This window comes from Montipora foliosa, chromosome 4 (assembly GCF_036669935.1).
Source record: "Montipora foliosa isolate CH-2021 chromosome 4, ASM3666993v2, whole genome shotgun sequence".
NCBI classification, from domain to species: Eukaryota; Metazoa; Cnidaria; class Anthozoa; order Scleractinia; family Acroporidae; genus Montipora; species Montipora foliosa.
This window is the reverse complement of record NC_090872.1, coordinates 15895080-15912373: the sequence shown is the minus strand read 5'-3', so window position 1 is coordinate 15912373 and position 17294 is coordinate 15895080. Positions and strand designations below refer to the sequence as shown.

General features: G+C 39.3%; 1 protein-coding gene across 1 annotated transcript in view; it reads left to right on the top strand.

Annotated features, from left to right (window-relative positions):
• Positions 1-17294, top strand: part of LOC138000037 (transmembrane cell adhesion receptor mua-3-like) — a 97391-nt gene that overhangs the window by 27102 nt on the left and 52995 nt on the right. Inside the window, exons 17-38 of the mRNA XM_068846167.1 lie at positions 2248-2370; positions 3042-3164; positions 3446-3568; positions 6703-6825; positions 7338-7460; positions 7817-7939; positions 8638-8760; positions 8948-9097; positions 9175-9324; positions 11336-11458; positions 11634-11783; positions 11894-12043; positions 12215-12364; positions 12514-12636; positions 12720-12869; positions 13367-13489; positions 14140-14262; positions 15017-15166; positions 15607-15756; positions 15900-16049; positions 16661-16783; positions 16892-17041. Coding sequence (XP_068702268.1) covers positions 2248-2370; positions 3042-3164; positions 3446-3568; positions 6703-6825; positions 7338-7460; positions 7817-7939; positions 8638-8760; positions 8948-9097; positions 9175-9324; positions 11336-11458; positions 11634-11783; positions 11894-12043; positions 12215-12364; positions 12514-12636; positions 12720-12869; positions 13367-13489; positions 14140-14262; positions 15017-15166; positions 15607-15756; positions 15900-16049; positions 16661-16783; positions 16892-17041 — 2976 coding nt within the window. The remainder of the gene's footprint in view (positions 1-2247; positions 2371-3041; positions 3165-3445; positions 3569-6702; positions 6826-7337; positions 7461-7816; positions 7940-8637; positions 8761-8947; positions 9098-9174; positions 9325-11335; positions 11459-11633; positions 11784-11893; positions 12044-12214; positions 12365-12513; positions 12637-12719; positions 12870-13366; positions 13490-14139; positions 14263-15016; positions 15167-15606; positions 15757-15899; positions 16050-16660; positions 16784-16891; positions 17042-17294) is intronic.

The window sequence follows — 17294 nt, the reverse complement described above, 5'->3', positions numbered from 1 at the left end:
GCGCATGGACTCTAGGTTGCCCTGAAGAGTTTTAGTTTACTTAGTGTTTCTGTAGGAGTTTATAACCGCAAATTACCAGGGGCGGTACTTTTAAGGACTAGCAGCTAAATTGTTTATTAACAGTCAATAAGGTTTACAGGCCTGTGTATTGCGGATTTACTCTACAGATTTTTCACACCAGTTTTGCTCTTCATCAGATTACCAAAGGCAATTGGGAGCTTAAGCGACTGCTACCAGAATGTCATCTGACAAAAACACCTTGGCCTGATTAAAATCATTTCATGTTGTTGAGGCTGTGTCACAAATATCCAGTAATATCGTCGGGTGCCCCGCCCCCCCCCCCCCCCCGGTCCTTCCACACAAAGGTCCAATCTTGTTTTTGTTTTAGTAGTCGATACGAAGAGAACTAGAGCTAAGTCTAACACAATCATAGCGTGGAGAAGCTATATTTTCGCTCTCTCTCTAAACCGCTTAGACCTAATACGATTTTTTGTAGAAGTTAACATGTTCATCAGTATTCTGTTTTCAAAGGCATTGCCCTGGTCTGAATACCTTTAAAGATCAGTGTAACATAATCTAAGTCTGTTTGACAAAAAAAAAATAGACACCCTCAGTTGACTGGGTAAGTGTTCGCTTAGTAATGCATTCTACTATCTGCATTCATGATAACTTCAGACCTTTAAAGATCATTCAATATTAATTGTTAGCATCATTGAATCGTCGTTGGATGTTGACCAAAATTTCTTGAAAATAAAGCAAGTGATCATGCACGTTTGAAACATTCCAGACATTGATGAATGTACGACAAACTAAGATGGCATACAAGCACAACTGTCATCAAAACGCCAGCTGTAGCAATACCCATGGATCATTTGTCTGCACTTGTGTGTCGGATTATACTGGAGATGGGAAAAATTGCACAGGTATTATCAATTATTATATCCATACTTTTTGTCTAAGCATACGATTGGGGAATTGCCGAGCAGAATAAGTTCGTTGTTTTGTTCTCTTAGTATGGGGAAAAAGTCAGTGTTTTGTAAAAAACCTCCATGGAATACTGTCTGGTAAAATTATCGAAGTTTTCGGCATTTAAAGGTAAAATACTTTAGTAGTGAAACATTAGCTGGCATATCTTGGAGAGTCTTGAGCGCGGGTGGTATATGTCGAATTTGAATTATGTTGTGACTTTTGGTGGTAAAATGAGGATGATTATCGCAGTTGAAAATAGTTTTATTTACCTCATACGGGATACAGTGGAGGCCTTTAGATCGGCGGACGAGTGCGACTTCGAGTACGAGTTTTCCGTTCTGAGCACGCCGCACTTCGAAAAAATGTCGGCCTCCAAAACCTTATGCGCATGATCAGAATGGAAAACTTGTACTCGTAGTCGTCCTCGACCTCCGATTTAAAGGTCGCTAATGTGTTAGCATCGACAACGAGTGCGATGTCGAGTACGAGTTCTGGGATTTTATTATTGCACATCCGTATTGCGCAGCCGGTGTGCTCAACTCGTTCCGGCAAGATGGTCTGCGACGACTCAGTTGCATCGAAAAGTCGTAGCGGCAAGTACTCGACGAGTTTGTCAAAAGGAAATTGCGTTCTATTTAGTTTAAAGCTGCAATAGTAATATACTGACAATTCTCAAGGGTTGGATAAATAATTGGGGGAAAGGGAGGGGGGGGGGGGGGGGGGGGGGAAGAGGGGGGAAGGTCCACGCCTGAAAAACAGTTTTAATGCTGATAATTTGCCATCCGAAAAGAATTTGTGAGTTTTTCTGCAGACTAGAAACCCGTACTATACGCTTACCTAAAAACTTCGAGAACGAGTACAAGGTGTACTTGTTCTCGTACTCGCACTCGTTGCCGATGCTAAGATTCTCTAGTGAGAAGTTGGCAACTTACCAGCTCCAGATGCTTGATAACTATGATCACTGTAGAGGAATGCAGCTACATTCATGGGTTCGAGTCCTCGTTCAAGCCTACTTTTTTAAGTTTACTTTGCAACTGATTAGTTTCTCTGAACTGCGATGATCATTTTCGCTTACGGTTATTGTGAATTTTGTTTATAATTTGTTTTATTGGAATGATGAAATTAGGACAAGGCTTGCGTCCACGGTCGTTCAAGTCGCGTAAGGGTCCCTTTGAAAGAGAAAGGGCCCTAGACTGTCGCCCACTTTCCCTTGGTCAACTACTTTATCGGTACCACAATTTACCTTGTTTTCATAAGTATTTTTTTCGTGTTATTCAGATATTGACGAATGTGAGGTTAACACTCATAACTGCCATGAAAACGGCAATTGTATTAACACGGACGGCTCTTTCCTGTGCGGGTGTAGACCAGGATTTAGTGGAAATGGCACGCTTTGTTCAGGTAATAGATTGGGAGCAAATGTCATCAAGAATTGTGAAACTCTGAGACCGGACGTTTCGTCTGGTGGTTTCCCATTCCATGTACGGTAGTTTGATGCCAATATTTGAGGGGTTTTTATTTTTTATTATTATAATTCTTTTTAAACTTACTTTTTAAAGAGAATTTGAGTGAACTTCACCCTTGCCTGGGAAACTGATTCTTGGGTTCAGGAAACACTGGAAACAGCCTTTTTGCGTGTTATATTTAAAAATTGCCAAACCCCCCTAGATAGTTCGCAAGGCGCCTTGCGGGGCCAAAAATTGCATGTCCTATGCTTTCAAAAATGTGTCCGCTACCTTACAGAACTGTCGAAAACCCGTTAAAGGGCTGTGACAGGAATGTAACCATATCCTGCAACTAGGAACTAGCAACCAAATAATAACAAAAACAACTACTTAAAACACTGAAGGAAGGTTTGAACAAAATAGCAAATACAGAAAATGGCAAGGATGATACAATACACACTTAATTGACCACTCCCCCTAGGGAGCAACGCACCGGTATCGCGAGCTCACGGGTTCAAACCCCGTTGAAGTCCTGAATTTTTTAGGCTTCTCTACGCAATTATTAAAATTGCGTCTATAACTGCGAAAATCATAGCTTCACTTAATCTCAATTTATTACTATTGCAGATGTAGACGAATGCGCTTTGGAAACGGATAAATGTCATGTAGACGCCAGGTGCAACAACACGAAAGGGTCTTACATCTGCACGTGTCATGATGGATACACTGGCAATGGAATAACATGCACAGGTATGTACAATCGCTTCAAAACAATTATATTTTCGTGAATGCGCGAAGGACAATGAAGGAGCTGCGGTGGTTAGTGGAGGCCATAGTCACTCCATGGAGCCAATATTTTTTTAAGAAAGAAACACCGTACCTTCTCTCCCGGCTGAAAATTATTAAGGTAACTCTCAATCAATTTTTAATATCCCAAAGCATATCATTTGCACTCATGAGTTGGCCCACAGGATACTTTCATTTATAATATTTTCGCATGTAGTAAATTTTTATTTTCATCAACTTTTTAGATATGGATGAATGCTCTCTAAATACTCACATGTGTCACGAAAACGGATATTGTAACAACACCAAAGGGTCCTACTACTGCACCTGTAATGCTGGATACACAGGCAATGGAATTTATTGTTCCGGTAAGAGGCCGTAATATCTAATTACTTAACACTGGTTAAACGTGCATGAAATTAAGAACTCGTGTTTGCTATAATAAAACATTGCTGTACACTTACTAATCGGGCTTTTGATAGCGACCAAAGCTCTGCAAAGCATCGACCGTCGATTGACTAAAAGTGCACAATGTCTTATTTAGCAAACAAAATATGGATCAGGAGTTACTCGCACTTCACCCCAATCAGTTTACTATATAGGGCTTTAGGTTGTTTTGCGATACTAACTCATTTCTTCAGGATTTTAAGACAAGCCTCGCTTTGTAAGGTAGGTTACATTGTCGTTGGAATTGGCTTTAAACTATTGTTTCGTCAAAAAATGAAACTAACATTGGACACTATACCTCTTTCTGCAAGTTCCTTGACAGATATTTTAAACTTTGGGCCTTATGGATTAATAGAAAGCACACAACTAAATAAGAAGAGAAATAAAAGGTAAGGACGTAACTATTGCTAACACAGACGTACGGTAGTTTGATTTACTGTTTGACAAAGGCATCCTTATACAACGGACTTTTTCAAAAAAGTGTCCAAGTGCATCCAATTGAGACGGGATTTGATTGACTAAAGCTGTAATTATAATATGGAGATTCTTTTTTCGGCGTTGCGCTTCTTGACCTGTAGGACGACAACGATGATACCGCCGGGCTTCAAGGTTCAAGACACGTTCTGACCACTGGTTGAATTTGTTTCTGGTAGTCCCTGATTCAACTTCTCAGCTGCACTTGCAAATAGCCAACTGGTTTGCCTCCGACCAGTTGGGATTCTCAACAGTTGTTATTGAATTTTCTGTTCTGTTCTGTCGTGATTGTGTTTCATTGGTCCTGAAAAGCCCGTGTGGGGAGTGGTCAGTTATGTAGGTATGTACTGTATGTATGTTTACGTAGGGCGAAGCGCCAGCAAACTTAGGGAGAACGGTGTATTGTTGGAGCAGTTGGAACGAGACGGTCTGCAAATACGAACTATGCAAAATAAAACTTTTTTCTTCCATAGCAGTGCCGGGCATGCAAAGAATAAGTGTATCCCTATTTTCGCACAATATTCTGGGTTGAGTGTTCTAAGGATATGTCAATGCAGATGGTGCGATCAATCAATAGGCACTCACGAAAATCCTAGCTTAGCTTATACATGCTGTCGTCATTTGGATTAGAGACTAAGGCCCTTTTCAAACGTCGAACTTTACATGTGCCGGATCTAATGCAAATGAGCGAAAACACAAGATTTTTCTCATTTGTATTAGATTCGGCACATGTAAAGTTCGACGTTTGAAACGGGCCTTATAAACTGGTGCCGATAGGTTACCAAAAAAAACCTTTTATTAAGATAGTAAATGGTGAAACCAGCCCATTAATATTATAACACACAAAAAAGAATCAAACCACAAGGACAACACCTTGAGAAAAATGGATAAAAACCCCAAGCCTTAAAGCTGTGCCATAAGGGCTCGACAGTACGCATCACTTACTAATTACGTGAGAACGCTACTCAAGTTCAAAATTTACAGTTACCCTGACTCAAGTGCGTTTAAGGCTCCTTCATCTCCACAGAGTGGATCGGACACAATTATGGGACACCTACCGCAGACTGGCATAGGCTCTCATGGCGTCCATCTGCAAACCATGAGTGTGGATTCTCCCCAATTTGTGTTCCAGCGCTAGAACACTAGACACTTGTGTAAAGTTCCTTCGTTTTTTGGCGAATTTATCAGCAATCACACAGGTGTCGATTGTACCAATGCCAAAAACGTCATTCTTCAGAACGTGCCAGCATGGCTAATCAAAATATGGAGTCACGCTAGTAAAGATGAGCTGTATGGTCTGTTAAGCTGTCAATGAATGAAACCTAAAAGCTACGCCTAGATGAAAACAACGTTCAGTAGTAAGCAACGCTCTTTGCACAGCCACAATTGCTCCAGGTTGAAATATCGCTCTGAATTTAACTTGCTCATGTGTTGTTATAATAGGTAATTGCTACTTTCTTCAAACTGGATTTCTCACCTGAGAATGTTTAAGGTGTCCCCGCAGTTTGTCTCATTAATAATTTTTGAAGTAAAACAATGGAAGCGTTTTATTAATTAATTAATGGTTGTATATCTGATGTAACGCTCTCCTGATTTGCATACACGGTTTCGTTTAATTTTCTTAATTAAGATTCTTAATTTTTACTGTAAATGATAATAATGTGATTTGAAAATTGAATGTTACCTGTTTAGACTTACAAAGCGTGAAGACGAAGTTGGAAATGCAACTGTCATAATGAGGCTATGTCAATCAAATACCGAAGGGCTGTTTCATTGTATATTCTGACGATTTCGTTTGTCAAGGTAAGATAAAGCATTACATAATTTTATTTGCACTTTACACTGAGTTAAAACTCCTGATCCATGCGGTATTTTAAAACAAGCCGCAAAAGTTCATTCCAAGTTAATGGAAGCGCCCTCTGCTTACTTAACGCATTTGTTCCCTAGTCTTTCAACACAGCTAGAATCTCTGTGATGAAATGCGCGATCACATATGGCATTTGTGATAATTTTTTAGTGATAAAATCCACCTGTTTGTGGTGTGGGGTTAAAATTCGCAACATTTAGTGTGAACCCGTCTCTCACAGACACTCGTTTGTTGACAAACTTATTAACAACCGATTCTCGCAAACTTTCCTCTTGTTTCCGAGTTGTTCGCACTTAAGATAGTGTTTTGTAGCGTCTTCAATCAGAAATTTGGCCTAAAAGTGACAAGGAAGAATGAAACACAAAATGAATACAGGGCGTTTAAAAACCTTTTGCCTCTTATTTTCGTATTATTGCATCTCACCTATTGGTTGGAAGCCATCGTGGTTGCGAGTTGACCGTGATGCCTTTTTTCGAGGTCCCTTTAAACTGACCAATGACCAAAATCCTTAGCAGCAAGAGAGGTACAGAAAAAGTAACGAACTTTTGAAACGCAACGGAGTGTATAACAATCGGACCGGTACCAGTACTTTTTCTCTCTGGAGTTTCTTACTGTGCTTTATCACGGTATCCGCTATTTCGTACAGCTTCGATCTTACAAATAGTTCTGTCAATGAAATAACTTGCATTCAGGTTCACATCCCTTTATTTGCAGACGTTGAAGAATGTGCCACGAATGTACATAATTGTCATTCTGATGCTAACTGTACCAACACTGATGGGTCATTCCACTGTAGATGCCAAACAGGATTCAATGGAGATGGAAGTATTTGCGACGGTATGCAATCATCACAAATTTACAACAAAAAGGAAACAGAACAATTGTCTTCATTTCAAGAGGTTACAATTGTTATCATGCGTCTTTGTCAACGGCCATTGAAAGTGGCTCGGAAAACAATGGAAGTAAACAACGAAAAAAAATAAATAAATAACGGACTCTGAAGACAGTAAAGCTGCATCCTGGAAAGTAAGGCTATGTGGTTTTACAGAGATGCCTGCTTTAGAATAGACATCGATGTTCAGTACGCACAAGCCTCAGTCACTTTATAAAAACGCCAACATATTTAAGTGCCGTGATGCCGTATTGAAATTGGAAATGGACTACGTACTTACATGAATGAGAATGATACGGAATTGACTGTATTTCCTTTTCGAAAACAGGTGGAAAATAGACTATGAGAAAATTAGAAAGTGAAATAATTATCATAGATTTATAAACTTTTTTTTTATTTTTGATAAAAATAAATCATCTTCTCTATAGGTATTTGACAAAAACTTATTTTATTTTAGATATCGACGAATGCGCTAAAGATACCGATAACTGCCACGCTGATTCTACCTGCACCAATACTAAAGGATCGTTCCATTGCTCGTGTCGCCATGGTTACTCAGGAGATGGGATCAACTGTGTTGGTAAATAAACCTGTGGAAGCAAATACATACTTTTGTTGCTGATCAAGAATCCATAGGCCCTTACCCTTGGGTTGGGTTAATATACCGTTTTATCGTCAGAATCCTCTCTAACAACAGCACAGCGATTTCTATGCCGGTAGTATCACAAAATTTCAAATATATCGAGAACTGCCCAAATTTTTTTTTTTTTTTTTTTTGCGAACAAATGATTGATTACTCCAAAACTGAAGGACACTTGCTGGAGTTGTACTCTTATAGCTAGCAACTACATTAAACGGCAAATAGGTGCTGCTGGCTTAGCCAGAACAATACAACCTTTAGGAACTAAACCGTATTTTAATATTTGCCTACTGCAGTTATTGATAAGTGTGGATCTGGGAATCACAATTGCCATGCTGACGCCAACTGTACCAATACCGAAGGATCCTTCTATTGCACGTGCCATACGGGATACTCAGGAGATGGAGTCACGTGTGTTGGTAAGCTTTGGGTATAAAATAAACAGTCTTAATTAATGAAGAGTTTTAGCAGTGAAGTCATGAGACTGAAGTTATTATATGCTCTTTTTTCCCCACTTAACCACATAGTATTAATAAACTTAACTATCACTGGAATCATTGCACTTAGCACCTAGGTCGACCCGTTTGCTTTCAAACATCGTGCTACAGATCGTCGCCATTGCTGTCGTTTTTGTCCTCGATACCCATGAAAAACAGTTCCCGTGTTCCAAGTCGACGCTGGGCTCCCTCTCCCTCTCTTTCATTCTTCCGACACCCACTCATTTGTAATTTGAAATTGTGAAATTGTACAAGTAAGCATTAGTTAAGCTGTTAACAAGCCGCAGTGAACAATAAAAAGCTGAATAACCTTAAATTTGTGTAAAGGGGAAAGGACTTAAGTATTGATGAGTAATTTCCTTCACAATCAAACTGCTCGACCATGCCGCTATTTTCGCTGATTTTAATTGGACGTGTCGAGTAAGATATTCTGGCCCAAGAGAACATTTCACAGGTAACCATCTTAGAACAGCAGTTGCAGAGTCGCCTGGCAGTACACTTGGTTATTTTCATTACTTATTGCTTTGTTTATTTTTTCTTCTTTTCCTGTTTAGGAAAAAAACTGAAACGCCCAAAACGTTGATGGTTGTTTCTTGCTTACATTTTCACTTTTTATTCAGACATAGACGAATGCGCTTCCCAAACTCATAATTGCCATGCAGATGCCAATTGCACCAACACCAAAGGGTCATTCTACTGTACGTGCCAGACAGGGTACTCTGGAAACGGAGTAAATTGTGATGGTAAGTGAATTTTGTTACTTTTGGAGCCTAATCAGGTCAGTGCTGGATGTAATAAGACATAGACAAATGCGCATCTCATAATTGCCACGCTTACTTTTTCAGAAAAATGGGCCAAATCTTTTAAGTTCTCGTTTCGGTAAGGTAGGTGGGTGTTTTTTAACGTTGGGTATTTCTCTTTTTACCGAAGACATTCCTGAGTGTGATGACAAAAACCTGGCACCTTATCACAGCAAGTACGCTCACAAATGCCATGCGGATGCCAATTGTACTAACACCAAAGGATCATTTTACTGTACATGCCATGTAGGACACTCTGGTGATGGCGTCACTTGTGAAGGTATATCATTTCAAAACGAAGAAGAACATCATGTTCAGAAGTTCAAGATAAATTCGACTTTAAATTGTTCCTTGCAGATGTGAATGAGTGTTTACTGAATCATTCATCAAATGAATATGGTCAGCTCGCCCACAGCTGCCATGCTGATGCCAACTGTACCAACACCAAAGGATCGTTCTACTGCACATGTCTAGATGGTTATTCTGGTGATGGAGTAGACTGTGTAGGTAGGTGCCCAAGGAAGTAATTTGTGGGGTTGATGAAGTTCCGTCAGTATCATTTAACTGTTTCTACTTATTACCAACGTGTGCCCAATGGCGGAAGCAAAGAAAATCCAATGAAAGGTTGGCGCTGAGGGCCTACCTACTTAAAATTAGAGGTGGCCCATTGTGACTGCTTGGGGTTCTTGTTCTTAAAAATATTGGTTTTATTATGCTTCGTGGCCACTACTTGTAATTTTGGGCAAATCCTTCAATTTGACCACTTGCGCCACAATTGACTCTTGAATTCTCGTTCTTCGACAGAAAGTCTCTTGGTTTCGCCTGTTTATTTCCCTTTTTTTCCGAGATACTGCACAAGTAAATGTGTCACCCCTTCGTGCAGTGCGTGTTGAGTTAAATCTCTGTATGTGACTGACTATTCTCCGCGCACGTCACGGGGAAATATTCAGTTCTTGGAAGCGATTCCATAATAGCCTACGCACTGTCCCTAAAACGCGGCGTGTTTGGTAGATGTACTTTGCGGCCCATTTTGCTTTCCCTTTTCAGTGTGATTGTTTATTGAAATCATCTTTTCGATTAAAGCCAAGGACGTAACGAAGAATGACGAGTCACCTACTTATTAAAGTCCTGTTTAAGATAATTTAACAAACACTGCTGCTTGGCTTTGACCAAAAAAGAGCCAACGACAGCTAGTGGTGGGGTAATTGATGCTGATATTATAAGACACATACGATTCCACATGACTCTAGCGAACAAAAAAGCGATTTATATTACTACATGCCTCATCTTATGTATGCGTCCGCATTTCATTATATATGGTTTCGTTTAATGTTCACACCTTTGTATTTTTATTTGAATAAGAGGACTACGGGTTAGTGGTAAGGGGCTGGGAGATTAAAAAAAGGTATGTATTGTGCCCTTTTCCAGCTAAGCCGTGTAGTTTTGATATACATAGTATTTATAATGTAAAAGATTTATGTGTAGGAATAATATTCGAACTCGCAAATTTCCCAGCTCAATTGGTTGATGTAGCAGTGTGCTCCCCCACAGAACGCTCATTGATGACAGGTTCAAGTATCGTTTATTGAGCTTTTATGGCGCTTCTTTGCTACCGTTACGTTTTTCATCTTTGTGCGAATATCATTCCAACAAATAGAAACTTAAATTTAAATACCCTGTGTCACAAGCTTTTTCGGTAATGATTGGATCTAGAAGAGAAACTGGATTTTGTTTCTTATGCTCATTATAAAATCGCAACGAAACTATTGCAGGATTACCACCATTGAAAAGGAATGACCTTAGAAGTTAGATACAGTTGGTTTCGCTCTATTTAGTAAAATCGAAAAACAGGGAATCGCGAAAGATACTAGTATCATTCATTTCTAGAGTATTCCTCTTGCATTATACTGACTTAATAATTGTATATGCACTTACAGTTAAGATATCATGTCAAAATCCATGTTAAGTAGTGTACCTTAAAGATACAATAAGTTGTCACCACTAAACCAAGAATCTCCTGATCCATATAGTTAGACATTTTTGCGTCAGTGTGCAGTGTGTTCATGCTTGACAGTTTTCGTAAGGTGGAGGAATATTTTTAAAAATATCTTTGACATTTTTGGTATTACTTTGCTAAAGCAGATTGGTGTCTGTCCATTTTCTTTCGTAATGTATTCCTTTTCACTGTGATAGGAACGTATTTACCGAAAGGTCATTAGGAATGGTCAGTTTTCCTTTTATAAAAGCCAGATAATTTCTAGTGCGGTTGAGATCTTCACAAAGTAAAACAGTCTTAGATATAAACAATGTTCCATTCTCACCCTTGCAACAAAGGGGTTTCTCTGTTTGCAGATTTACATTTGCATTGCAGACTTAAAATTTTGCTATATGGTGCGTCAGGTTTCGGTCTTGTACTAGTTTAGGGCATTTTACAACAATTGAAATTCACAAAAATATACTTTTGCATTTGAACTTGGTTCTCAATCTCAGCGATGAAGTGAAATTCTCTCCATTATAGACATCGAGGAATGTGTTACAGGAGAAGACAATTGTCATTCTGATGCGAACTGTACCAACACGAAAGGATCGTTCTACTGCACTTGTCATACCGGTTACTCTGGTGATGGAGTGACATGCGAGGGTATGTGTCAACCGTTCTCCATTTTACTCAACATGATGCTCCATTCCATTACATTGAATAAATCTACCCGAAAGCAAAAACGTAGAGCTTTGAGTCTGCCTGTAAAAGCGCAGGCAAACAATTTGGAGTATGGTGACTTTGAGTTGTCACTTCTTGAACCTTTCTTTACTTGCAGACATAAATGAGTGTATTCCTGATTACCTATCACTGGAATACGGACATTTCCCCCACAACTGTCACCCAGATGCCAACTGTTTTAACACCAAAGGCTCATTCTATTGCACCTGTAGAAAAGGATACTCTGGAGATGGGATACTATGTGTTGGTATGCATTGTTCTAAGGGTTGTTTAAAACTTAATTTTGCATGATGTCAGTAATAAAATCTTCTTCTGTTACGCACTTAATTAATTTTACTGGTTTTTTTTTTACCTTAGATGTTGACGAATGTTTTCCTGATCGCATTCCCGAGAAATATCGTGAACTTGTTCACAACTGCCATGTCAATTCCAATTGTTCAAACACCAAAGGATCGTTCTACTGCACGTGCCATACGGGTTACTCTGGAGACGGGGTTATATGCTCAGGTAACTTTTGAAAATTTTGTCTTCGGTTTGAAGTGTTGCAATCGCACTCTTTCAGGGTTACGTTACATATTCAATTATCCCCGACCAAAAACGCTAAAATAGATACAGAGAAAAACCACTTGTTGTCACTTCTTTTTCAAGTAATGGCTCTCTCGCCCTCTCTTATCCTAGATATCGACGAATGTAATCGCCCAGGATTGCCCTCTGACTATCAGCATTTAGCTCATTCCTGCCATGATGACGCCAAGTGTACAAACACCAATGGATCTTACTACTGCAAATGCCTGTTGGGCTATTCTGGAAATGGAAAACAATGTGATGGTAGGTCTCGACTCAAACGTCATAGGTCGGCGAGGGATTCGGTTGTTAAAAGCCTTTTAAGTTCAAACATTGATGGACTTTTGGTCAGTGTACAGCATCCAGAACCAGGCGCTAAAGCTACTGTTTGATTATGCGTTTTCCCCTAATAGATATTGATGAATGTAATACTGGAACACATAACTGTCACACTGATGCAAACTGTACCAACACCAAAGGGTCGTTCTACTGTACTTGTCTTACTGGTTACTCTGGGGATGGAGTCACGTGTGTTGGTGAGTAAACCGGAATCGCGAAAAAAAAAACAAAAATCATTCCTGGTCCTAACATGTTTTTTTTTTCATTTCCGTTTTACCAGATATTGCTGAGTGTGATGACAAAAACCTGGCGCCTCATCACAGCACATACGCTCACAACTGTGATGCAGATGCTAATTGTACTAATACCAAAGGATCTTTCTACTGTACGTGCCACTTGGGTTTCTCAGGAGATGGAGTCATTTGTTCAGGTAAACGAGCATTGATAATTACAAAATACGCCAAAACTGAATTAGTTTAGACAACCGAACAGTACGTCTTCTATTCTTTGGCAAACAAATATTGGTGGATACGATAATATAATTTTACGTGTGTTGAACTCGAGAATTGGTTGTTTTCGCTCTATGTCATCACTGCGAGAACAGATCTTGTTCGTACACCAGTATTCGGTAAATTACAAGATTGTTATCTATAGATTGGTTGCAAGCCATCTAGTATCCAAAAGAAACTATCCAAAGGATAGGTAAGTATCCAAAGGACTGCAAGGGTTTTGACATCTTCTTTTCACTCTAAATTCGTTTCTGGCGCATACTCAACAAGGTTTTGACAAATATTAGAGTCCCATAAATTAAAGAGATAACATAGATATTCCTCAAATATAATTGAATGTTATCACAGAGCTTTTGTTGTTCGATTGGATCCTTGCAACCAAATGATATAACGGAAATAACTTCTCGTTCGCTTTTAGATGTCGATGAATGCAAAACTGCTCTAAACATCTGTCATGCCGATGCTAACTGCTCAAACACCAAAGGGTCATTTTACTGCACGTGCTTAAATGGTTATTCTGGTAATGGAGTCGATTGCGTAGGTATGTGTGACTGAAAAGACGCTGCAGTCATGCCAGGTGCACGAGAGGTATTTTAAACCAGACCATCGCCTTAGGTAACGATCTTGCAGTCATTTTACTCATCTATCCATTCAAACTTCAACACTAAACGAATGTACAGTTGTTAGGGTTGTTTGCTCGTCTCCTAATGGTTTGCGGTAACTTTCAGGGAATGTCAGTTAATAAGGGATATCATCAAATATTTTCTTACAAAGGAGATATAAGAATGAAGAAATGAATATGTTTTGGTGCGGTCACCATTCGTACTCCTGATCCATACTTTTAAGTCCATGTGTATTAGATAATAAAATGATTTAGTAAGAACAGTGATTGGCAAAGGAGACCCGGTTCTAGAGAGCCACTTTTTCCATGTTATTTCCACTTTCGGCCTTTACCTTCATCTACCTCAGAAAAACTCTTATGTTTTGCCTCAACTCAAAATATGCTATATGACATTTTGCCCGAATACAGCTTTAAATAAGATTTTAAAACCTGGCAAAAATGGCTACTTTCTTCCTTTCCTCGACGGAGTCTTTTCTTTGGCTATAGAAGTTGAAAAACAAAACACAAGTCATTTTTTTGAAGAAGGGATAGATACCGAGATAAAATGGAAATGATGTATTTTGTTTTAGACATCGAGGAATGCGCCACAGAAAAGGACAACTGTCATGCCGATGCCAATTGTACAAACACCAAAGGCTCATTCTTCTGTACATGTCATACGGGATTTTCCGGTGATGGAGTTATGTGCATTGGTATGCAATTAACTTTTGTTAAATTCAAGTTCTTAAAGCCGTTCTGTTTCCCGAATTCAAGGAAGAGCACCAGTTAGAAAAAGGCTAGAGCGCTTTGATTCTCAAAGTTACACTCTTGCCAATTATCCGCCCTCAAACATTGCCAGGAAGACGCATGATAGGCGACAGTCGATTGCCTGCAAGATGAGGGCTATCATCATCTCACAGTTAACCATCGCCTAAAACTTGTCGACCCAGACACGCGAGCCCACATCAGGGCATTGAAAAGACATGGTGGGGAGTGAAACGAAGTATGACTCGTACAGGAACACCCAGGAAAGAAAGAAAACATACACTTTGCAGCGGTTCGGCGAATTCGCAAACAGAGAAAAAGGATAACTTCACGAAAAAAGAGGAGGTAGCCCTTAAATTTTTGATGACAGTACTTCTATTTGGTCTGTTTATTACATGTGAGAGTCTGAACCATTTTATAAAGTTGATTTGAAAATCCACTTCTTTCGCTTATTTTAATGTTGAAAAATGGCGAAAATTGCAGGAAAAGATGTTCGCTTTTCCGTATTTCAGTCGCAAAATCGACCGGTTTTTTATTTAGTCCATGGACTAAGAAGACGAACAGAGTTTTGCCTGTTTACGCACGGTTCTCTTATGGTATACATTTTGTCCGACACGATGAGGTTTACGGACTAGTATATCACTAAACTGCCTATGTAATTTTCTTAAATATGAGATACAAAGATCAACCTTTTGTTTGCAGATGTGAACGAATGTGTCCTTGATAGAATACCAAAAAGTTATGCCCATCTTGAAAACAATTGTCATTCTGATGCAAACTGCACCAACACCAAAGGATCGTTCTATTGCACGTGCCATACGGGATACTCAGGAGATGGAGTTACTTGTATTGGTACGTCAATGCATAATTTGTTCTGTCAATAACTGGGAAACCGGTATGCCTTAGTAAAAGACGATTTCCCGCACAACTTAACGCTGGCGGTTCGATCATAACTAGAACTTAGCCATCGAAATACAGGTACTCATTAGTCTAAGTAAGGAACATGTATACTAATTTGACCTCATCTTTTCTCTGCAAAATTAAACTAAAAATTCCTTCTCTTTGATTCAAGCACATGGAGAGGAATTGCCTGCAATATATCGCTAAGAAAGACGAAATTGATTTCAAACTAAGTCGCATAATGAGGTAGAGTGGAAACTCGAATGCATTGTTATCTCTTCCAGGTGTCACAGCGACAGGCATACCGATAATCAATCATACGATAAAGAATAAAGTAAGTACTTTCAAAAGACAAAAATTGATGACATATTCGTCGTATTTTTTAATTGAAGATGTGGATGAGTGTTACCCTGATCAGTTACCTGATGAATATGGTCATCTACATCATAACTGTCATAGAGATGCTAACTGTACGAACACAAAAGGATCTTTTTACTGCACGTGTCATACTGGATACTCTGGAAATGGAGTTACGTGTCTTGGTAAATATTCGTTTGCTATTCTTTCTAGTAATTTGCTAAGTGCTTTTTGTTTTCTGTACTACGTCTTTTAGAGCATCGATGTATGTAGTTCTATGTTCAAGGCTTAAAGTACATTGGTCAAATACATGTTGTATTTTTCTCAGACATCAATGAATGCAACCGAGCTGGATTGTCTGCTGATTATCAACACCTTGGTCACAGTTGCCATGAGGATGCTAACTGTTCTAACACCAAAGGTTCTTACAGATGTACCTGCCAGGAAGGTTACATGGGAAATGGAAACCAGTGTGACGGTGGGTTATTGTGACAACAATGTTATCTCGCAGTAGAGCCGAGGTACTTTCACCTTATAGAGAACTTATAAGGGCGGTCAAAGGCGGTCTCTGTGCCAATACTTAACACAAGAACAGCTTGTAATGCTTCGCGCGATTTGTAGTGTTAATTTTCGTGTACAACGCATAGTATGGTGAGAGTGTTTGATTACGCACAGATGACGCTATGGTTATTTTTATCTCCAGATTTTAGTGGGGAATCAATGTTGTCAAAAGCTTTGATTAATGAAAACTTAATGTTGGAAATAATGCGATACAAACTCTAGTTTTTGGCACATTGAGATACGTATCCAAAAATAAAAGATAAAGCGATAAGTGTGTGAGGGTTCAGATTTTCTCGATCTGCACTAGCTATCTATGAGTCTGTGGGAGTGGTCTGAGTTGACCACGATTTGGCTTTATCTTCGCGTGACATACAATGGTAACGTTTAATGGAGGCGTAGCAAGACTTGCACCCCGTTCAATAACGATATGGTACGACAGGTTATTTATATATAATCGCTTTCAATACTTTTTCTACGAGATGCTATTTGTGTCATGCGTGGACTAATATATTTTGTCTTCTTTCTCAGACATCGATGAGTGTGTTTCTGGTGTACACAATTGCCACGCCGATGCCAATTGTACCAACACGAAAGGATCATTCTACTGCACGTGTGATGCAGGATACTCTGGGGATGGAGTCACGTGTGAAGGTTGCCAATTATAATTTGTTTCCAACCTTTACGTTTATTTCCAATGAATAAAAATAGAAGAACGCATGTTTATTATTTCCTATAAACTTTGTCGTGTTCTTTACTCAGATATCATCGAGTGCGACACGAATAGCTTGTCGCTTCATCACAGTAACTTCTCTCATAACTGTCATTCGGACGCCAACTGCACCAACACCAAAGGATCATTCTATTGCACCTGCCTTAGGGGATACTCTGGGGATGGAGTCACTTGTGTTGGTAAGAGAATTGTTGCTTTTATTTTTAAATTAATATTATCAATGTTTACTGACTACATTAATTTAATATTGTGGGTATACAGGGTTAAAACTAACCTATACCGTAGCAGTGACTAAGAAGGATTCCGTCTCTCTAAGGCGGTCTCCTGTGCAACTAGTATTAAGCAGTTGACTTTGGCTTCTTCGTTCGTAACTGTACTGTTTTGTTTCAAGAATTTCCATCTGTCCTGCTGTCTTTACGGCAAAAATCAACC